This window comes from Eleutherodactylus coqui, chromosome 3, assembly GCF_035609145.1.
Source record: "Eleutherodactylus coqui strain aEleCoq1 chromosome 3, aEleCoq1.hap1, whole genome shotgun sequence".
Taxonomy (NCBI): Eukaryota; Metazoa; Chordata; class Amphibia; order Anura; family Eleutherodactylidae; genus Eleutherodactylus; species Eleutherodactylus coqui.
Window position 1 is genome coordinate 169,876,572 of NC_089839.1, and position 23,692 is coordinate 169,900,263.

Here is a 23,692-nt window from a genome sequence, read left to right on the forward strand (position 1 = left end):
ACAGTCATGTATTAAAAGTGTAGTTTTAACATACAACAGAGGGAAGACAGTGATACATGCAAGTTATATAATGGCAGAAACCGTTTTATCCCTTATGAACACACACAACAGCATCTAAAACATTGGGTATGTTTTAATGTCACCTATTAAAGTTCTTTGGGGTTGTTGAACGCAGCCGCCATTTTCATTTTAACAGAATTTGTTTTTTCTTTAAGACAATTATACAGGATTCTTAAGAATATACTTTTACATTCTTCTGGATGAGCAAAATGAGAAGTTCCTGGTGAACCAGTTCTCTTTGATTAGCTTGCAAAGGTAGAAATGGTAGAAGGAATTATCTTTGGGTTTCCAGACTTTTTGGCCTGTACACTGGAACATTTTTTTCTTCAAGGGAAGGAATTCCCTTAATTATATCAGCAGCCTTCTCTGCCAACATGATTGTTGGAGCATTTAAATTGCCACTTACAATACTTGGCATGATGGACGCATCAACAACTCTTAAATTTTCCACCCCTATGACCTTTGTTTCTGGGTCAACAACAGCTGTGGGGTCAGTTGGTTGTCCCATCTTACATGTGCAGGATGCGTGGTACGCAGTGTCCGCTTTCTGCCTGATGAAGGCGTCAATTTCTTTGTCGGATTGAACACTAGGACCTGGTAGGAACTCGGGTCCTCGGAATTCATCAAAGGCTTTTTGGGCAAAAATCTCTCTTGACAACTTCACACACTGGCGGAAATCTACTATGTCTTTTTCTGTGAAGATATAAAATTCAGTAATTACAGTCTAGTCATATATAGATCTCAGGGGACAACAGGAGTTAGTGTACAGGGGGATGGCGTTATAAGTCATATATCATCTACGATAAAGAGTCTTTCCATACTGCAAGCCAAAAGGAAAAATGGAAATCATCTCACCACCTCCATGCAGTAGGAATGTCAGCCTCCTGGAATAACCATAGGGACATGGAAGAAAGCGGCAGCCCGGTTCCTGGGTAAGTATAGTCCCAATGCCCAATACTATGTCTTTATTACAACTTTATGCTTTATTTAGAACACATAAAAAGTTCATCCTGGATCTAAACTTCAGCACTCCAGTGTTTTAGGCCTGTTAGGGCCTTTCTCATAAACTGTTACATGGACACAAGAAAATTTAAAGGTCTGGGAAAAGCAAGGCGAAGGAGAGAAGGAAACTTGAGACTAAGACAAAAGGGAAGAACAGATCTGCAAAAGGTGGAACAAGTAATAACAATAATAGAACAAAGCATAAATTTGAAGACTGTATTCAAGTTAACAAAAAGGTATTTAGAGGAAAGTATTAAACCAAACTAATAAATCATATATATATATAAATCAGTACTGCAATTAAGCTCCTTTAGAGCCCGAATCTCTAAACATAAAATCCAGTATGTTACACACATCTGTCCTGTCTCCTCCTCTCACAGGTCTCCACACATGTTCTATACCTTCTACTTGTTAAGAAGAAATATACCACCATTGTGTATATGTAGGAAATGTCTGGAGACCCTTGGAATGTTTTGTTTAACTGTAGTGCTACACTTGTGATGCTGTAATATGCTTCAGAGTACTGGGGTTTTGTGTAGTCTCCATTATTAAAAAGCATATTCCAATTTTATACCAAGATGACCTTTTGTCTATTATTCCAAAAGAGTTGCAGATGGGAAGGATCTCGCTATTGGATGTCACATAGCCTATTCTGTACCAAGGAAGCCCTTGGCACTTGGTTATGGTACAAAGGTTTGTATGGTTGTGGAAGCAATACACGTACCCTTTGCAAATTTGTTCATAAAACACAAATTTTTCCATCAGCGGATAGAAATTCTATTTATCCGATTAGATCGTATATGAATTGGGGTACCACAGACGTTATATATAGTATGTTATGTAATATTTGTAAGATGAAATATATTACACGAAAACCCAAGACTCGGATGTCTGAGCATATTACAGCCTTAGGGTCTATTTAAATGGGACGAATGTCGGCCAAACGATGCCAGACACTCGTCCCTGTGTGTGCTCGCTCACGTCCTCCTGCACGGGAGCTAGTATCGCTGGCTCACTCACAGAGCGGCCAGCAGTGGGGAAGAACAGCTGCAGGAGATTTCACTCCTCACGCTCCCCCGTCCCTCTGCCTTGACTTAACATAGCAGCCGTTCAGTACTGAACAGCCGCTATTTACACCGAACAATGAGCGATCAGCTCAGCGTCCATCATTTAGGCTGGCTCCAGCCCCCCCCCCCTGTGAGGCAGCGATACTAGCTCTTGTGCAGCAGCACGAGAGCTAGTATGTGCGAGAACGAGTGTTAGCCATCGTTTGCCCGATATTTGTCCCGTCTAAAGGGCCTTAACAGTCTAAATAAAACATTTCTGGGGTGTCCAGACATCCTCTATACCCACACAATGGTCATACGTGTTCCTTACAAGTACAGGATATAGGATGTGTCCGGAAATCGATGAGAGGAGGAGGCTGGGCAAAAGCCCTTATCGTGCATGAAGCTGTAAACGCTTGTGTTTTTATCTTGGATGTATACTCCATGAATTTTTTTATGTTCCAAATAAAGCATGAGGTTTTTAGGAAGATACAGTATTGGGTGCTTTCCATACTATGTCATTCGATATGCTTACTGTATATTGTGATAAATATTTATAGGGGTCACAGCTTCCTTTTTCTGTTACAGAGCTTCAATCCTCTTGAATAAGTTGTATACTTTTTAATTATAAAATTCTGTCTGCCTGCCCCCACCACTAGGGAGCGCTGACTGCATCCTGTTTTAATTATTGATTCCAATGTATAAATCCTATGCAGAGTTTTAGCATTTTACTCTATGGCCTCACTGGAGCCCTGTTCCAGAGAAATAAAGCTCTGACTGCTGGAAAGATAAGAAATTAATGAGCATTCAACTAATCTAGCATTTCTAGATTGAAGAGGTTATCCAGGCAGCGCCCTCCGGGAAACACCAAGATCGGAGTGCAAGTTGCTGCTCCAACCCCTGTGAAGTGGCCACTGCTTGTAATTGCAGGCTGGGATCCCATTGATTTGAATGAGGGCCACAAGCGCCGGCCACTTCACAGGGGTTGGAGCAATGGATTCCGCTCTGTCCCCAGTGTATCCTGGGGAAAGTGGGGTGTCTGGATAACTAACCCCTTTAACCCTTTCCAATCTTATTTTCCTGCCACCCGCATGCTCCTCAGCTCTTATTTATTTTGGGTAGGAAAGCGCTTTGTGGATTCCTTGAAATTACTCAACAGAAACACATAAAAGTGACTGTCATGATAATATTTTTAGCAATTTTTTTGAAAATTAAACGTGAGTTAATATGTATAAGTAGTATATTAGTATGCAGTAGAGAGGTCTGACATCCAACCTGTCTTCTGCATATATATATATATATATATATATATATATTACAGTATGCAGGAGAGAGGTCCAACATCGGAGTTCTCTACTATATGTGTATGCAGAAGACCTCTCTACTGCATACTGTAATATACATATGTAGAAGAGAGCTCCGATGATGAACCTTTCTTCTGCATTGTGTTAGAAACCTGTGTCAGACCTCACCCAATTACTTGGTGGGGAACCATTGGTAGCATTATTACTACCTGTGGCACTACGGATGGAGAGATTGAGCAGAAGTTTGAAAAGCAAAGCTAGGTGGAAATTGAGGAGTCTGTGTGTCAAACTCTGCAAAGACAAGTTATGACTGGGATAAATCATCATTGTGGTTTGAGCTGGATGAAGAAGAAAAGGGAAATTGAATGACTCCAGTCAGAGAGGATGTTACTTGTGATCACTGGATATAATGTTACTATAATTACTTAACACTCTGTAGAACATATGCATAGAGCTAGTAGCTCCTCTATATGCTCACTCTTTGGGGGAATTATTCGTCTGTATTTAGTATTTTTTTCAGTACTTGATGTGGATTTGTATCATATTTAAAATATTCAGTTGAAGGAGGAAAGTCTATTGTTCCGCTGCAAAAAATCCACAAAAAATATCTGCAGATTTTTATGCAGATCTCCAGGAGACTTCACCTCTTCAACTGAAGTGCTGCTGCTTCAGTCCCAGAAGCTCCTGCAGTGTTCATGGGCAGGTCACTGTGCATCATTGGTTTCAGTGGGCATGTGCCATTCATGCAGACAAGATCGCTGAGGCTAGTAATTGACTGCAGTGGTCATGTGAATGATGAACAATACAGAAGCTTCCGAGACCAAGAATACTCTACGGGGGAAGAAAAAAACAATGCATTGTGTGTGTGAGGGAGCGGGGGGGGGGGGGGGGGGGGGGTGTGTCGCAGAATGTGGGGCTCAAGCTGTCTGAACAGCCCTGGACGTTTAGTCTCCTTAATCTGGCACTGACAGAGATACTGACTACCAGTGGCCAGAGAGTGACAGATTTGATGATTATGGCCTGTTTTATTTATTTTTATTATTACATACAAAGGGACATTGGGGGTTATTTCTAAGAGGAGACTAACTGGGGCATTTTTTTAAAGGAGATATTATTCTGAAAAGGGGCCATTATCAGTAAATAAGGACAAAAGGTGCAGCATTACTGAGTAGAGTCAAAAGATTACCGAGTGGAGACATAAAGAAGGCATTATTGCTAAGTGGGGCCACTTTTAGGGTGCATTCCCACGAATGTATATCGGCTCGGTTTTCACGCCGAGCCAATATACGTTGGCTCTCTCTGCAGGGGGGAGCCTGGAAGAGCCAGGAGCAGGAACTGAGCTCCCGCCCCCTCTCTGCCTCCCCTCCACCCCCTCTCTGTCCCTCTGCACTATTTGCAATGAAAGGAGGCGGGACGGGTGCAGGGCTAAGTGCCGCGAATTAGCCCCACCCCGTCCCACCTCTCCTCATTGCAAATAGTGCAGAGGGGTGGAGAGGGGGCGAGAGCTCAGTTCCTGCTCCTGGCTCTTCCATCCTCCCCCCCTGCAGAGAGAGCCGACGTATATCAGCTCGGCGTGAAAACCGAGCCGATATACGTTTGTGGGAATGCACCCTTACTGTGTGAGGGTCACTAAAAGCAGCAGTTACTGGGTGGGGCCTTCAGGGAGCACAAACATTGGGATATGCCTATTATGTGGGGCACCACAGATGGTATTACTACTATCTGGGGTAGTATTGATGGAGGCATTGTGTAAAGGTGTGGCTAACATAGGGAGGGTTTTGGAGAAGCGAGAAGCCAAAGATGTCTGTATGTCAAATTCTGCAAAGACTAGTTGTGGCTGGGAGAAATAATCATGGCGGTCTTGGTAAAATGCAGAAGAAAAGGGAAACTGAATGACTCCAGTCAGAGAGGACACCACCTGTGATCACAGGATATAAGGGTACTGTAATCACTTATACGCTGCGCAGGAATAGAACACACCTGGAATTACTTAGGCTAAATACCCATTTAAATTGCCCAGAGAGCGCATAAAGTACAGTAATATGCGCAAAAGCTAGTCGTTCCCAGTGTAAATGCGCTGTGCTAAGGGAGCGTTTTTGTATATACGCTAATGTGAGGTCTCCCTTAGGGCTTATGCACGCAAACACATTTGTTGTGTAAAACCTGTCTGTGCAATACTCAGTGAATAGAACCTATTGTTTCGATGGGTTCAGTCACATTTGTGTTTTTAGCATGTGCATTTCGGTTGTGTAAAAAAAATGCAGCATGTCCTGTTTTGATGCGTATTATGCACCAATTAGCCCATATTAACCTTCATGGGCCATTAAAAACAAAGGGAGCATGTTTTTGTATTTTTTTGCGCACGCAAATACTCAGGGCATGCGTATGCAAAAAATATAGTAAAATACACATAGATGCACATAAAAACGCAAGGGCCATTGCACAAATGGGCAGTGCAAATGCACGCATAAATCCACTTACGCCTGTGTGATGCCGGCCTTAGGTGAGAATTCAGATAATGGGAGAATATATGAATGTGAATGGAGCTCACGTTTGTCTGTCCTCTTCGTGACTTTCAATACTATTACTGATATGCCAGATGAATGGCGCTATAAGAGATTTTTGGACATATGGTGGAAACTAAATAATCCATAATAAACCCACCAAACATCAACCAGCTGGAGGCTAAGAAACACTTATTTTAGGAAGCGAAGCAATCTAATGGGCCAGTACTCTGACCAACTGAGATGTCTACATTTGGCTTCAATGGAAAGTTACAGTCTTCTAACAGCACATTGTCTTAAACTCTTTGTTGCAACCCTAAAATACTTGACTACAGGACGCCACTTCTGTTGTTCTTTTCTCCTATAAGGGTTTGACCAATTTGGAACCACCATTTTCATATATTCTGTTAGGGTATTCTGAGTTAATATAGGGTGTCCTCTGCTCGGGATCCTCATCTTTCATTTCTTGGCCAAAGTGAAAGGAGGTTATAAAGAGCATCTCTTACTCTGGAGGACCTGTCCTGTTCTGCACTACAAAAACTGTCCATTGATTTGAATGGGCACTGTGTAATGCTTCATTTTCCCTGCGGTGGCGCTGTAGAGAAATTAAACAGTTACTGATAAGGTTTTCTACAGATTACAGCTGGAGGTTCCAGCAGGGGGCACTTTGTGATAAACCTATTGTCAACAAACCCTTCTTTTTCATTAGGTATTGTCAAAAGCGGGAAAACTTCCTTTTGTCTGAAAGCTGATCAAATCTTTGATATTTACTCACCTGTTGAAAGGTAATTGGGGTTGATAAAGGGATGGACACCGGGGTCAGTGCTCCGAAGTCTTATCCACCCAACACTTGTTTCTCTCAAAGTTCCAACATGAACCTATCATGTACAATACATAGAGCACATAAGTGAATCTGGCCACAATGGGTTAAGCCTTACATCTATCAGTACAGATTTCATGCCTCAGCTTGTTTCCATTACCATATGTATGATGTACATTTTTACTGGCTGCTAACATTCGGGTATGCTGGGATGTGACATCTGGCGAGGCGACAGCTGGAGGTATTTAGAGCCATTTTTATAGCTTTGACAGTTACTTTAAATAGAGATTCCCTTCTTGTCTTCAAATTACCTGTGAGCAATCAAGTTGTCACCGTTGTCTTATGGATGCCCCTCATTTCCCTGCTAATGGCACATTATCCCGACTCATCTGTCATTAATTATAATTCCACATCTCAGAAACACTAAAGCAAACATGCCCAACGTGCTGATAATACATTGTGATCACCATCCGGATCTGGTGTGTTAACCCCTCACTCATTCTCCAACTGTTGTGAAGCTACAACTCCTAGTAAAGTACTAACTGGAATTGCCCTTTGCAGATTATGGTTTTACATACTGTAAGAGCCCCCTTTACGTTAGGTAATTACATAATGAGCAATTACCAGGAAACAACACCCCCTGAAGTACCAATCAATGGCCATTGTTTAAGCCCATCCCTCTGACTTCAGAAGTAGGACAGTTTCCCTTTAACAGATTTTACTGGACTGATGCCTGGAATGTTCTACTGAGCGCCTTTCTGGAATTGGATTCTAAAAACTCAGGAACGCCCTTTCACTGTTAGCTGAGAAAGTCTCACAACTGATAAAGAGAGTCCAGAAAATTGTCACCATATTTATCAAAGACGTGTTATGTTATAAAGATGCTTAAAGGGCTTCTATGATTTTAGAGGGGTTTTCCAGAGAAATAATGTTGATTATATATCCTCAGCTCCCATTGATTTTAATAAGACCCCAGCGTGCAGTTACAAGCGCTGGCCACTACAGAGTGGTCAGAGCAGCAGCTTCCGCTACATACTGCAGTGTTTAGCTGCAATGACAGCGGGCGCCCGATCACCTGTTCAAATATTGCTAAGGCTACATCATCAATAGCATTTCCCTGGAAAACCCCTTTAAGAAACTTAGGTTTCATTGTACTGAACACCACACAGGATCTGATGGCTCATATCACTGTTCCTTTGTACAAGTCATGTATATTGATCTCTACATAAGTGACTTGTATGAGAACTATGCATAAAGTCAGCCATATGCATAGAGATTGTATTGTACACTGCAATAACTGTCATGCGGTATACAATTTTTTTTTTATTACAATGGGAGTCAATGGGCAACATATGCCACTATATGCCTATGCATACATTGGTATACGTTGGAGCCTGCTTATATGAGGTGTAGAGTATGTCGGCAAATCTTCCTGATATATACCTCCGATGGTAGACCTGGATGCTGTGTGTACGGGGCCTTATTAAAGTTGCTACTATGGGGGGCCACAAACACATTCTTCCACCATATTGCTATCTGAACCAAAGTGTCCGAATGTTAGGACCTCCGTGGATCCCTAAAATGAAAGGGCGAAGATAACTGGTATTGCAAGTGAGGAGCGCCCAGGGTTGAATCGAGAGAGGCATCGTGGAGAGATAAAATCTGAGGGGACTGCTGTGCAGATACCACCTTCATTCTAGGACCCCCACTATAATCGGATAGTAATAGGGTATTACTATTAAAGGGAAAAAGTTGTTACAATCACTAACTGCATAGTATGCAGCGCTTGTACCCAGGTTCTACTCTATGGGACCACAGCATCTCTTACATCACATTTCCCTTTGCAGGTTTCACATATGAATTGTGATATGCAACACAACACAAAATGCTTAGTTGAAACATGTTGTGTCATCCTCACCTGATAGGCCTCTATGTTTGGGCTCACTCGTCCATGATCTATGACCTGCGATGGAAGAAAGTGGAACTGGATGTCAGGGTGGCCAACTCCTGGAGCACTCCGGATGAATCCACCAGACTCCAGGTGTGCCGTAGCCCCGTAACCTGGTGACCAATAACCGTATAAAGAGGTTGCAGTTAGTATTAGGTTTTATAGCTTAATTATGCAACTTAATACTGTTTCTGATTTACACCGTATAACTAAAGGAACAGGCAGAGTGACTGCACTGACTGATCAGACAACACAGCGGGCATAAAATCACAGGACTAATCACAGTAGAACAACATTTCCAATAAAAGCCATAAGCAGCAATATACATAGCTTTAAAAACAAAGTTTATTTTCAGCCATTTCTGTCTCAGTTTCCTAGCAAACAGCCTCCTCGGTTGTAGTGTCCAATAGCGCTCATCACACATTGAGACGCAAAATTACTTTCCATCATCTTTTTCAATGTAGGCGGTGGCATAGCAATAGGGGTTGCAGGGGTCACAATTACAACAGGGCCCATAAACTAGGGGGCCCAAGTCATTGCAAAAGGCCCCAGAGCTGTCGTCTGTTGGAAATCCCTCAGTGGGCTCTGTATGTAATGTGTCCCCCTTCACAGTCCTACTATTTATGCTATGCATGCTACTGTATAGGGCTCAGTTGCCATTGAATATTTACATGGAATAACTCTTAATGAATTGTTTTTACTACTTCACTGCTATGTGAAGAGTACAGGTCAACTTTTCTAGCAGTGAAGGGGTTACAGCCGGTTTCCATTCAGCATCATCCATTCTGATTCTTCCATATTATGATGGGCCAACCCCCTATAACCCTATTATTACTGGGAGTGGCAGCATAGTTGGGGGGTGTTAATGCGAGGGTCCCAAGAGTCTTTAGCTACGCCAAGGAATATAGGATACTTTACATAAATGCCATGCATGACAATAGGGAAAAGCACTGTATAAACTATATACTATATGCTCACCCGTAAACTTCCACATCCACTCTATGCCGATCTTGAGCATCGCAAGTGGCTTTTGTGCTCTGTATAAAGTAACAGGCTTGGTGCACATCTGCTGGACATAAACCTCGAGGTGATCTTGTAGATTCTGTCCCACTCCTACAATAATGAGAAGAAATAACTTTAGGCCTTGTCCAAGATTATTGCAGTGACCCTACCAATGCTTATCATATACCCCAAGGTGACTCCTTTGTGGATAGGTATGAAGATATTAATGAGCCATGCTTCCAAATACTTACGGTAAAATCACCGCTGCAGAGGACCAGTGTATACCTTAACTTGTCACAGACTGTAATCCTAGTTTTATTTATTTGTCTTATAAAACTTAACTTTTAATTCAGTATTATATTCTAAAATCCTAAACGGACAAACGGGCTTTCATAAAAGGACTTTGTATGCAGATGATGCGATTCGTTATCCTCTGTATATCTCATAAAACACTTCATTCAGGTTTTTATTTGAGACAATCTGCTGTAATGTGTTTTGCAGACTATTTTAGATCTCATGCACGCGGGCGCATCAACCGGTATTTATGCGATCACTTGTGTTAGTTTGTCGATATACAGGGATATAGATTTATATATAAATCTGTACAGTCTGTGGAAAGCTGATTTGACAACTTCTATGGAATCCACAGTGGTGGCCATGAGTGGTTGTCAGCAGGAGACTAACGAAGCTTGGAAAACGCTGAATAGGTGACAACAGGTTCTCTAAGAGAATTGTGCATGCTGTTTATTTGCTGCCACCATTAAAAAGTTAGATTGATCTTCTATGATGGGGTGCTGACAAGTCCTTGGCTTTTCCATCTTCATTTGCTTTCACATCAATGAAGGTTATGTTGTTTCAAACCTCAATCTTTGCAATGCTTTGTCAGCAGATTTTGGTCTGATCTCATGCGCCATTCTTATGTTACGGAGCTTTGGAGACAACGTGGCGGAGTCTACAGCAGATTTCACTACAAAGGAGAGGGGAGCAGAGCAGTGATGAACTTCCTGTTTCTAAAAGGGATGTTGGCCAAAAACATTCATGGTGACAAGGTGCAAACATTAGGTGACAAATGCCCTTCATACTCCACAGTGAAAAATTGGGTTGTCAAATGTAAAACTGGCCACTTCAACACCGACAGCGAAGAGCGTCCGGGGAGACCTCCAGTGGTGACTGTTCCAGAAACCATAGCTGCTATCTTTGACTTGATTCTGCAAGATGATATCTGAGGCTCTGAACATTTCCAGATAAGTACATAATTCGAAATCATCTGAACATCAGAAGGTGTCTGCCAAGCAGGTCCTGAAATGTGGCAGTAGAACAAAAGTGTGACTGAGTGGAAGTTTCCCTTTTGGAGAGGATGCTGATGCTTTCCTGTCTTGACTGATCACAATGGATGAGATGTGGATTTTTATGTATGAGCCCAAGTCCAAAGAGCAGTCAAAAGAATGGAGACACAGTGGTTACCCACATCTAAAGAAGTTCACAGTGCAGAAATTGTCATCCAAGGTGGTGGCGTCTGTCCTCTGGGATAAAGATGGAATACTGCTAGTGGACTACCTTCCTAAGGGGGTCTACTATTAAAGCTATGAATTATAGGAGGCATTGAAGTCTAAAAGGCACGGAAAGTTGACCAAAGGTGTAGTGTTCTTGCATGATAATGCCTCGTCCCACGCAGCAGCCATCACACAGAGAAAACTGGCTGACTTGGGCTTTGAGGACTGGATGATTGTCTTTATTCACCTGATTTGGCACTCTCGAGCTACGATCTATTTTATGATTTGAAGAAACACCTCAAGGGAAACAAATTTGCTTCCATTTCTGAGGCAATTGTAGCAGCTGACGCCTGGTTTGCCACCCAACCAAAGGAATTCTCTTTGGATGGGTTGGAGAAGTTGCAAGACTGCAATCAGAAGCGTATGGATATGCAAGATGGACCATGTAGAGTAATTGTGATATTTCATTGTTCTATATAATTTTTTTTGTTGCCAAAGACTTTATCAGCACAGTACATACAGTCTAACGCAGATACATCATATAACAAAACGACAACATGCAGCAGTAAATTACTACCAAAGAGTCAGAAAGAAATACCTGGCAGGTCAGCGACCATGGGGATACCTAGTTTTTTTAGGTCTGTGGCATTTCCAATTCCAGAGAGCATGAGAAGTTGGGGAGAGTTGATAGCTCCACCACTCAAGATCACTTCTTTGCTGGCAAATGCCTAAAAAGGTCACACAGTCACAAGTCAGAAATCACAACAGATCAATATTCATTAATGAAGACGCACTAGTACATTTACAGGAATGATCAAATGGTGGCCACTTTTGAAAATGTCGCCTATCTTGCTGAGCAAATCTCAGCAAGTGACTAAACTACTTTGTGTAAAACAGCACTACTGGCTACTCCAGAGCTTTTTTTTTTTTTACATTTTTTTCCCTGCTTTTAAAAAATCATAATCCTTTTATGTGTCCATGAATCTAGCTGTTTAAGGGCTTGTTGTTCTTTGCGGGACGAGTTGTATTTTTCAATGGTGCTATGTAATGTACCATATAATGTACTGGAAAACGTTCAAAAAAATCCAAGTAGAAATGGGGAAAAAAAAACGAAATTCCACCATCTTTGGGGAGGTCTTGTTTCCACGGTGTACACACTCCAGCTAAAATGACATGATAACATTATTCTATGACTCAGTACGATTACTACGATACCAAATTTGTGTGTGTATATATATACACACACACACTTATTAGATTTTTTTATTTATGTATTTTTATTGCTGCACGGTTTTTAAAGAATAAAATATCTAAAAAAATATAATTATTTTCTGCCACCGTCTTCTGACAGCCAGAGCTTTTTTATTTTTTTGGCGATATAGTTTTGTTAGGGCTCAGTTTTTGCAGAACGTCCTGTAATTTCTGTTTCTGCCATTTTGAAGTACATACAGCTTTTTGATCGCTTTTTATGGCATTCTTTTCTTCCAGATAAAAAAGAAGCGGGCTACCAAAAAGCGCTATTCTGGTGTTATTTTTTATTCTGACGACGTGTGGGCTAAATACTGTTATTTTGATAGATCAGACTTTTATGGACTCAGCAATACCAAATAAGTCTTTTTTATTTAGATTATTTATCATAAGTATGGCAAAAGGTTTTATTACCTTTTTTATTTTTCAATAATAATAAAAAAATTTCTAAACTGATTCTTACATTGTTTTAGCGTTACATCATACCACGGTCTGACAGGCAATCTATTAACCACACCGCAGGCATGGCTTCATAGGCCCCTGGCTGCTATGGCAACCGCACAGTACTCCATATTCTCATCACAGGTAGGAGGGTGGGGTGTTCGTGACCCCGGAACATTGATTGGGGCCTTTAAAAGGTTAACAGCTCCAATCAGTGGCACTGCTGATTGGAGCTGTTGCAGGCGGGTGTTGGCTGTAAGAAACTGCACGCAACCGCATTGTATGGGGCAGGGTTGACTTCTGTTCCTATTCCACACAAGCCCGAAACTCCATGACGTAACTGTATGTCATGGAGCGTTAAGGGGGTTAAAGGGGTTTTCCTACAACTTGAAATTGCTTCACGACCAGTTGTTGTTTCTGGTTGCTGCTGACCAGGACATGTGACTGCTACAGCCAATCACTGGCCACAGCCTTAATCTTCTATAGTCAGTGATTGGCTGCAGCAGTCACATGTCCTGGTCAGCAGCAACCAGGAAGGACAGAGTGGTTGTGAGGCAAATTTAGGTTGTTGGAAAAGTCCTTTAATTTCATTTTGTGTAGTAAATGTACCTTTTTCTTTTGTCCATTTTGAACATACTCCACTCCAATCACTTTCAATCCTTGGAACAGTATTTTAGTGACCAGGGTCTTCTCACGGGCAGACACATTCTTGCGATCTATTGCTGGACGTAGGTAGGCACTAGCCGCGCTCCATCTCTGACCTCAACAAGAAGAGAAGGTGGTCATGAATGTCTACAGATAATGCAGAACTCTCATATTAGATTTGTCGTTGTGTCATTTCTCACCTTTGTAGATAGTCATGTCCATCCATCCCACACCTTCTTGCTGGTAGCCATTCATGTCCTCAGTGAATGGGTATCCTGATTCCTGCGCAGCTTTGATGAATGCCCGATGAAGGAGATGATTTGTCTTCCCTCTTGAGACATGCAGTGGACCATTACCTCCTCTGTATAGGTCTGGTCCTAGTTCGTGAGTTTGGGCTTTCTTAAAATATGGTAAACAATGACTATAATCCCAACCAGTAGCACCTTGCGCATGCCATCGATTGTAGTCCTGTGCATGTCCTCGAATGTATACCATAGCATTCAAAGAGGAAGATCCACCCCAAATTCTACCTCTAGGCCAGTACATAACCCTATCATCCATGTGTCTTTGTGGCACGGTATGATAATACCAGTTGTACTTATCATTACATAGGTTGTACATCAAAGCAGCTGGCATATGGGTTTTCCATGACAATCTTGTGCAGCCAAAAAGTAGATCCTTTGGTCCGGCTTCCAACACCAGCACAGTCTCGTCCTGGTTCTCAGACAACCGGTTAGCTAACACACAACCGGCAGAACCAGCCCCGACTATGATATAACTAAAGGAGTCCACATTGCTTGGTTGATGAGTGGAGAACAGACTGGTATTTGACAGATCTGATCTGAGTCTAATCAAATGTCTTGCCTGTAAACCAGATAAGTGGTGTGAACCTTGTCTTCGGATGGATAAATGCCGGGAGGTTACTTTAACAACTTTAAAAATCTGAGCCATTCTCTTGGGCTGTAGCTGAAAAAATGTTAATGATGTTATAGGAAATCAACATTTAATATAAAAGTATAGGCTGTATCTCTAATTAAGAGTTATTCAGGTGGTAGAAATTAATGGGCTATCCTAAGGATTGGCCATCAATGTCTGATCAGTGGCGGTCCACTTCTGGGACCCCTGCCAGTCAGCAGCTGCTTCATTGTTTACATCCAAGTATGATTCTGTCAGAATGCTGTACTTTTCGTCGCGGCCATTCAAAGTACTGCAGGTTTAGCCAATTAAAATGAATAGAATCAGCCTGCTATACTCAGAATGGCTGCTGCAAAAAATATGGTGTTTGGAGTACAAGCAGGATTGCACTCAGATGTAGACATTAAACAGCTGAGGCCTCTTTAATCAGTTGATTAGTTGAGATCCCAGGTGGTGGACCTTCACTGATGACCTCTTTAATCAGTTGATCGGTGGGGATCCCAAGTGGTGGACCTCCACTGATGAGATGTTGATGGCATCAATTTCTACAACCTAGATAACCCCTTTAAGCAAATGTCTCCAGAACCTCTTCCATTTATAGTCGGAGGAGATGCAGCAAAATAATACGATGACCGTTGTTCTTCCTTTAGTCTTTTTTTTTAACAATGAATTGACTTTACTTTCTATACATTTTTTAGCCACTGAAACACAGACTGCCATGAATAATACTTTATTGAGTCAATCAAGTAATGATTAGATAAGCAGGACTGACGGATTACTGTTTTTAAAATACTACTTTTGTGGTTTCTGTGCGATAAGACGGATCTAGACAGAGATATGAATAAATCAGACCAGCCTGGAATTGTTAGGCTTGTTTACATGGCTATAGTTGAAGGCTGCTGATTGGGCAGTTGAAATGTATTGTCACCCTAGTGGTAGCTGTAGGTAACCAGCACTTTAGCTACGTGAACGGAAAAAAGGGTGTTGGTGTGAGCCTTCAGCAGATTCACAGTTAAAATGTTACTACACGTGCAGAATGTATAGTAAGCATAGGGTTATAGACAGCCCCAAACTAATGCTCATCACGGTATAATCATTCAATTGGCGCAAAGAAATTTCATATGCCATTTATGTTACACTGTGGCTACATTACAAAGTCAATGGGTGCAGAAGTCCAAATGACTACATGTCAATGTTAATGCTGCGGTCTGTTCCATTCCCCTCTTCATGGCCGCCAGATTCTCAGTCTACCCTATACAATGTGCTTCCTAGTAGGAGATACTTCCCCGACTCTTGAACACATCAGCTCTGTGTTCGTCCTCTATATTCCCAGGGTGCCTTGCCCCAGTGATGGGGGAGTGTCTTAGACCACCAAAGCACACTGTGTACAGGGTAGTCTGAGAATCTAGTGGCCATATGAATGAAGAGGGGGATTGGCATGAACCACAGCAGCACCAATATAGAAGAAGGGCACTTGGTATGTTAGCTGTACACTGTACACGTGCAGCCAAATGTTTGTTGTGAATCTTAGGGTCGCTTTTAATAACTTGAAATTCTGGTACAACCCCTTTAATCCTATAACTGTTTTAAGGACCTTTTACTTGCAATAATTATCATTCGAAATTCGTTCAAACTGATGAAAATGAGTGATAATCGTTACATGTAAACGCGGGCATCGTGCACTTTTCATTTTGAACAATGGATTTTAGTTCACTTAAAATCCAGTGTTCACCTGCTGAAAGATTGAGCAAATATATTCCATTTGAATGTATTTTGCTCATCTTTCAATAGACTGCAGGATGTTCTCCCAGCAATATGTTTAGACCAGCCGTGAGGAGAACAATGTAATGTGTCAGCAGCATTTTACACAGCTGGGCGTGTGTTTAAATACAGACTGGGCACTGCAAACAACTCCTGTAGGTCCTTTTACATGCAAATGATGATAAAGTGTTAATGGCCATTAAGCCAATAGTTTGCTAACTCTTTCAACCTTTCAGTCATTTGAAAGATTATCTTTGCGTGTAAATAGGCCTTTAGAGCACCATAGATAGATAGATAGATAGGGCGGGGGGGGGGGGGCACTCTGCATGCTTTGATGGCACTGTTAAAAGGAGCACCATGGCTGTTGCTATTTAGGAGTCTTATGCCCCATCCACATTTTTGGCGGAGATTCGATTCAGAGCCTCCACCGCAGATCTAGCAGGAAATTCTGGACCTAATAGCTCAGCATGCAACACTATTTTGTTTTTTAAAATGCCAGTTGGAATGCCGGAATGACCCCATTGTAGTCATGTGCCAGATTCAGAAGTCCAGGCGCAGATGTGAATGTGGTCCTATTTGCATGTTGTATAGCAGCATTATTTATGCACACTGTATAGTAACATTATTCATTCACTCCATAAGGAAGACACTGACTATTTCTATCAGGTACCTGTGTGCTGATATGCAAAACCACTCAGGCAAACTGCCCCCTTGGCAAAATCCTGTCTACTGTGCCATTCCATACAACAAAAAAACTTGTGAGCCAACAGCCACACTGACCCAAGGGAGGCTAAACGGACTCTGATGGGAGAATGAGTGCCTATGGATACATTAGACGTATGCACTGGGAGCTTTCCCGGCACATAGTGCCAAAGTCCCCTAATCCTGTGTCATTCGGATCTTCCTAGTTCCTCTATTGCAGATTATAATATTTCCATTACACACAAATATTTTCATAGGATTATACTGCAAACCCAACCGCCGCCGTGACCCTGCCCTATTCCACAGCTACACTGCACCATGTACAGCACTTGAAAAGTTACAAAGTCCAATCCGGGAACCATCATTTTAGTTGCAAGGTCTTCATTATTTGAGGCTTCAGGTTTTACAGATTAAAGGAAATATGCAAATACTTATTATTTGGAGGAGCCAAGACTGCGACTAAAACTACACTGCAGCTCCTCTTAGATTGTAAGCTCCTGCGCACACCCTATTCCCTATACAAGGAGGCTTATAATGTAAATCTAAGCCTGGGCAATATATATTACAGACACAGCACAATTTGTCAGTTTTCTTGCACTGATTTACTAAGGACTGCAGGTAAAAAGTGATCATGATGCATAAACCTCTGCATACTCTTCCTGATGCAGCCATCTGGAAGAGTAACAAACTCAGCTCTGCTACATCTGGTTTTCTTCAACTTTCTAAGAACTTGTAGAATGCAGCTGCGGCAACAACTGTTTGTTATTCCAGTAGACATATTGTTAAAGTGTAGGATTACATAACGCACTACTGGAAACGTGTCAGTAGTTACTCCGTACAATATTACAGTTATTTAGGACAAGATCGCCACATATAGGTATTTAATAACATACAATAACTTTCTCTGCTGTTATCACGTACCTTTTGCAGGATTGTCTCACAGATGGGACACAACAGAGTTCACGTATGCAGGGCTTAACCATGAAGAAAATATGTGCAAAGACTGGAACTGTATGCAACATGGTGGGGGGAGGGGGTGCCTTAAAGCTGAACAGTGCCAAGATAATAAATGTGGAATGTCAGCATAAAGGGAAGCGAGCAGCGCACTCCATGCACAAATAATGGAACATATCTAGGAGCTCCGGATCATGTATACATACATATATTATACAATATACACCCAAAGACGGAGGGGCAGCTTTTGGGAGCAGGTTTTGTCAGGGGCTTGCAAGAAGGGTGAAGCCAAATCAATAGATCTCAGGTGAGCAGAACTTGTGGGGTTTGCAGAATGTGTAAAAACTAAGCAAAAGTCGATTTTTCCACTTCATAGTTGAAAGCGGAATATTCAACAAAATAACTAAGGCTGTTTTTACACGAATGAGAAAATTGTGCGAGAATTGTGCATTGCGAGACGTACAAGTCTTGCATGAATATGACCCCATTCTTTTAAATGGGGTCATACACATGAGCGATTTTTTTCCTCCATCGTGTTGCATTGCCCATTGTTTTCAATTGGGGCTGGCATCAGCATCGCACCACATGCTAGGGACAGGCGGTGCCATGCAACAATTGGAGGAACTCTGCGATCCTCCTCCGCCGCTGCAGTGGAGGACCGCTACTTCCCTGAAGTAATGCAAGGTTGTTTTGATATAAAACCGCTATGTATCCGCGGGAAAAGTGCATATTGGCGAGCACGATATTGGGTCGAGTTTCACGTCCTGATATTGCTCCCTCCCATGTGAAATTAGCCTAAGGCTGCGTTCACACGTGGTGCTTTTTGTTGCATTTGTGAACCACAATTTAAAAAAGCATTGAAAAGCCACAAGCAGTTTTTAACAATGCATGCAGTTAAAAAAAACAAAACAAAAAACAAACATGCAGTTTTGTAGCGTCTTAATTGCGATTCAAAAACACAACAAAAAAAGCCCTTTGTGTGCCAGGCTTATACAATGAACTGTAGATTTGCCCATGAAAAACCACGAAACTGATTACATTTCAACGGAGTTGAGCTGCAATACCAGACACAACTAGGGTTGCAACGTTTGTCACCAAAATATATCAGCCAGTGTAAAAGGGTGTGTGGTCAGGAGCGCGGTTAGGGTTGTGGCTTATAACAACATAGAATTTTACCTCCATTATTCCAACGGCCCCTATAGTAATAGTGATCCCTCTTAGTGGCTCTAGTGGTAATAGTGCACACTCTTATTGGCCCCGATAGTAATAGTTCTCCCCTTCGTGGCCCCGATAGTAATAGTTCTCCCCTTCTTCACACCAATAGTAATAGTTCTCCCCTCCTCACTCCTGAGCAACAACCATAGCAGCAAGTAGACCATGGGGAGGAGTAGGGTCTCTGAGTATAGCAGCCGCAGAGGCCAGACTGGAGCTGCTTCAGTGGGTAAACTACTTGCTGCCCAGCCAGAGTTACTCACAGGAAACAATTCTCTTATACGGGCCATTAATACGGCCAGTAAAAAATAAATACCAGCACCATTGTCAATTATGGTTCAGTGGCCGGTTGGCGACTCTAGACACAACCCTGCTCTTCGTGGAAGAAAACAGCCATATTTTTTATCATTTTTTTGAAACCCTTTTCACAGCAGCCATTTGTTTTTTCATCCGCACCTTTTCTAGAGCCATAACGCTTTCATTTTTCCGTCAACATAGTTTTATGAGGACTTATTTTTTTACTGTACCAGATAATGTATTGAGAAACTTTATTAAAATTATTTCTGGCATGAAATCGGGAAAAAAAACATTTGAATTACCCCCGTCTTTGAGTTTCCTCTGCAGTGTGGTCACTGTTTAGTACAAATGACAGGTCAGCGTGATTACCAAATTTATATAGTTTTTGATGTATCACTACTTAAAATTTTTTTTTAAAGTTACATTTCTTGTTGCCGTATTCTGAAACTCATATCTTTTATTTTCCATCAATGGAGTGTGTTGGGTTGTTTTATTTGTGGGTTGAGCTGTAGTTTTGATTGATACCAAGCAATAAGGTGGCAGTAGTAGAACCATTTGATATGGAATTTACCCCCTTTGCTGCTACTGTAAATGCTGCGGATTTTCTGTGCAGAGGGTCTGCACGTTAAATCTGCCCTATGTGGACATACCCTTATACTGCCAGACTGGTTCTTCTCCTGCTTCTACCACCAGTGCAACCTGTAATGGGCTATTCAGTCCTTGTGTTCTGCTTTCCCATTCAACAGTGAAGGACAGTGTGACTTTCAGGCCAACTGACTTCCACTGTAGGCACCGGAACCCTCTGCAAGGGGACAGTGCCAACGGTGAAGGTCGTGGGCTGAGTTTACCCTCTCCCGACAACACAGCTCCTGCCAGCGATTCCCCTTATCCCTCATATAACCACCAACATTACTTTATACGGATACAGAAGGTGGTGACTGCGGCACACACAGGAGTTAATTTTTAAACTTTGGTATTCAATGAACCAATCAACCATCTGAATTGTGACATCAACTGAAATCAGTTCAGAGTTTAATCTGCCAATCCTGTCTGTTCCAAAGTCAAAGTAAACCATGTTATAGACCATTATAGTAGAACGACATACACATCTTTAGAGAGATTCAGTTTAATAACTCACCTAATAATACTTCACACCTGGGAGTATTAATGTTCAAAGCAACCCCCAGCAGAACTGATATACTGGGCTGCGTCTACGGGTCGTTTTACACAGAACAAGTATCGTTCAGATCCTCGCTGGATCGCAGCAATTGGAACGATAATTGTTTAGAGTAAATCCGTCATTTGGATCTTGCAGGCATAAAATCCAAACAACGATCGGCCTGTGCAAACAAACAGGCAGTTGCTCATCTGTGAACGACTGCTGTGAATGGAGGCAGGTGGGCAGAAGCGACCTCCGGGCCGTCCCACCTCCATTCACTGAGCGATGATCACACCTGTGCAAAAATATAGGAGCGATTATTGTTTGGACGGCTGTTGGGCGCTGAAGCGTAAGTCGTCCCGTGTAAAGGGGCTGTAGTACAAGGCTGGAGGGTGCAGTACATGACACCGGGACTTTTACTTTGATGATCCATGTGTCACGCACTTTGTTCCCTGCACTATGAACAACACTGTACATCACTGTTGCCTAGAGTGTTCTTTTAACCCCTTCCTGCCACAGCCAGACTTGACCTTTGTGATGCAGCCCTATTTTTCAAATCTGACATGTGGCAATATCTTTGGAAAGCTTTTACTTCTCCTAGTGACTCAGAGGTTGTTTTTGTGTACTTTGTTACTGATACATTTTGGTTGAACGGATTTTATTGTAACTCTAAAACATAAGCAAACAGTCACGTGTAACGATGACAAAGCAATAGTCTGCCGAAGAACCACCTCAAATAATGGGGTTTCATGAGAAGAACTTAGGGCTTATTCACACGGGCAATTTTAACGTCTCAGTTTGAAACTGATAGTTGGACTCACTAAAGTCAATGTATGTATTCACCGGTGTGATTTTTTTTCTCACAGACCAATTTGCAGCATATCATATTCCAATGCAATTCTCAGACCAGAATGCCCATTTAAGTCAATGGGTGCTTTAAGAAAAATGGAATGCACCTATTAGAATTATAAATGACATAAAATGCGCCACCTTCTGGTTTTTTTCACGTGTGAAAAACTGATTAAACTTGAATTACACTCGCATATTAACAATACAAACACTCCCCAAAATCTGATGTACAACGGCGCACAGACATTCGCATCAGTTCAGTTTTTCACTGACTAAAATCGCACTCGCTCGTTTGAATAAAGCCTAAGAGTATGTTCACATGTAGCGGGAACACTGACGATTTTCCGTGAGCAGCTGTTGATTGCAAGAGAAGCGGAGCAGCAGGCAGAAATCAGCTGCAACATCCACAGCTGATTTCGAGTCAAAATCTACACTAAAGGAGTGAATTTTGATTCTTGTTTTTGATGTGGAAATGCTGCAGATTTTGCCACAGAATTTTCCATTGCAGAAAGTGTGAATGTACCCCTAAAGTACAGGTTTGCAGTTTCAAACTGAGCTGCTATGTACTGACATTGCAGTAAGTCTTGCAAGGATATAGCATTGGTGGTGCTGGGACCGTCACTGGTCTCTAGAATTAAGGAGTATCTGGTGCCCCTTGAGTGCTGTACCCCATCAGCTTTTAGCTTCGATATCAATGAAGACATGCAGATGATGCGGTCACTGTGATACACAAGGATAACACACCTTTCACGAAGGTATTTCGGAAAATAATTAATTTGCAGTGCACTTTCAGTATATTCCTTTACTTTAATTATTAACTAGAGATGAGCGAGTATACTCACTAAGGCACATTACTCGAGCGAGTAGTGCCTTAGCCGAGTATCTCCCCGCTCGTCTCTAAATATTTGGGGGCCGGCGGGGGGTGGGGAAGAGCGGAGGGCAGATCTCTCTCTCCCTCTCCCCCCGCCGTAACTCACCTGTCACCCCCGCCGGCCCCCGAATCTTTAGAAACGAGCGGGGAGATACTCGGCTAAGGCACTACTCGCTCGAGTAATGTGCCTTAGCGAGTATACTCGCTCACCTCTAGTTAATAATTAAAGTAAAGGAATATACTGAAAGTGCACTACAAATTAATTATTTTCCGAAATACCTTCGTTGGTTGTAGCGCCCCCTAGTTTAGTATAGTAGTCAGTACAGGATGTTAATAATTAGCCTTTTTTTTTTACTATGTACACTGAATAATTTCAATTTGTGCTATATACGATATATATTCATACCTTACTCTGCTCCTTACTGAAACCGCAACCCTGGACTAAATGATTTGCTTGATTTATGACCTGCTATGTCTCAGCACCGCGGGCTCCAACCAAGTGCAGCAGTGGAGATAATCGTCTTAGGCCTCATGTCCACGGCGAAAATCAGATCCGCTGCAGATTCTCCATGGAGAATCTGCAGCGGGTCCCTCCTGCCCCGCGGACATGAGCGCCGAAAATAACAATAAATCAGAATTAACTCACCTCCCATCCGCTCCGTTTCTTCTCTTCACCGCGGCGTCATCTTCTCTGCCTCGCGGCCGGATCTTCTTTCTTCGGCTCGGCGGAAGCGCATAATGACGTCGGTGACGTGCCCCGCGCATGCGCCGTCCCGAAGCAAAATGATCCGGCCGCGACTGAGAGAAGATGGCGCCGCGGAGAAGAGAAGAAACGGAGCGGGTGAGTAAATCCCGATTTTTGTCTCCCGCGGATCCGGACGGCTTCCATAGGCTTCAATAGAAGCCTGCGGGAGCCGTCCCCGCGGGAGACCCGCATGAAAATGGAGCATGGTCCGGATTTTTTCATGCTCCATTTTTTTTTTAAATCCCTTTTATTGACCATCCGCGGGTATTTATCTACCCCGCGGGTGGTCAATGCATCCCTATGGGGTGCGGATCCGCGGGCAGGAGAAGAGTTAAAATCTGCTGCGGATTTTAATTCTTATTTTCCCCGTGGACATGAGCCCTTAGACAATAAAACGAAACCCAGAAACATGTAAATGAAGCGCAGGAAAGTTATGGGTCTACGAATGGGACTTGAGTGCAGTACCAAGTGTAGACTGCAGCAACATACCGTATATGGAGCTGTGCCTCTGCAAACCACGAGGTGGCCACGGTACTCGCTGGAGAGTCACAGCTCCTTCGTTCAGCTAGGTGGAGAACAAATTTAATTTAATTCTTTTAAAACATCCTTTAATTCTTGGAAAACCTGTTGAGCTATCCAGCCGCTCATGCAGACACATCATTATTTGATTCATTGTGTGGTGCTGCCCTCTAGAGGTCAATGAATAAAGTGCCG

The 23,692-nt window shown here is 42.4% G+C and overlaps 1 protein-coding gene across 1 annotated transcript; it reads right to left on the reverse strand.

Annotated features, from left to right (window-relative positions):
* Positions 1–115: 115 nt before the first annotated feature.
* Positions 116–17,925, reverse strand: CHDH (choline dehydrogenase). The gene is made up of 8 exons (XM_066596534.1): positions 17,813–17,925; positions 13,714–14,479; positions 13,478–13,629; positions 11,778–11,907; positions 9,663–9,797; positions 8,655–8,797; positions 6,692–6,794; positions 116–753 (listed from the first exon to the last, which is right to left on the reverse strand). Exons 2-8 carry the CDS (start codon positions 14,462–14,464, stop codon positions 335–337), a joined length of 1,833 nt encoding a protein of 610 aa, XP_066452631.1. The 5' UTR covers positions 14,465–14,479; positions 17,813–17,925; the 3' UTR covers positions 116–334.
* Positions 17,926–23,692: the final 5,767 nt, after the last annotated feature.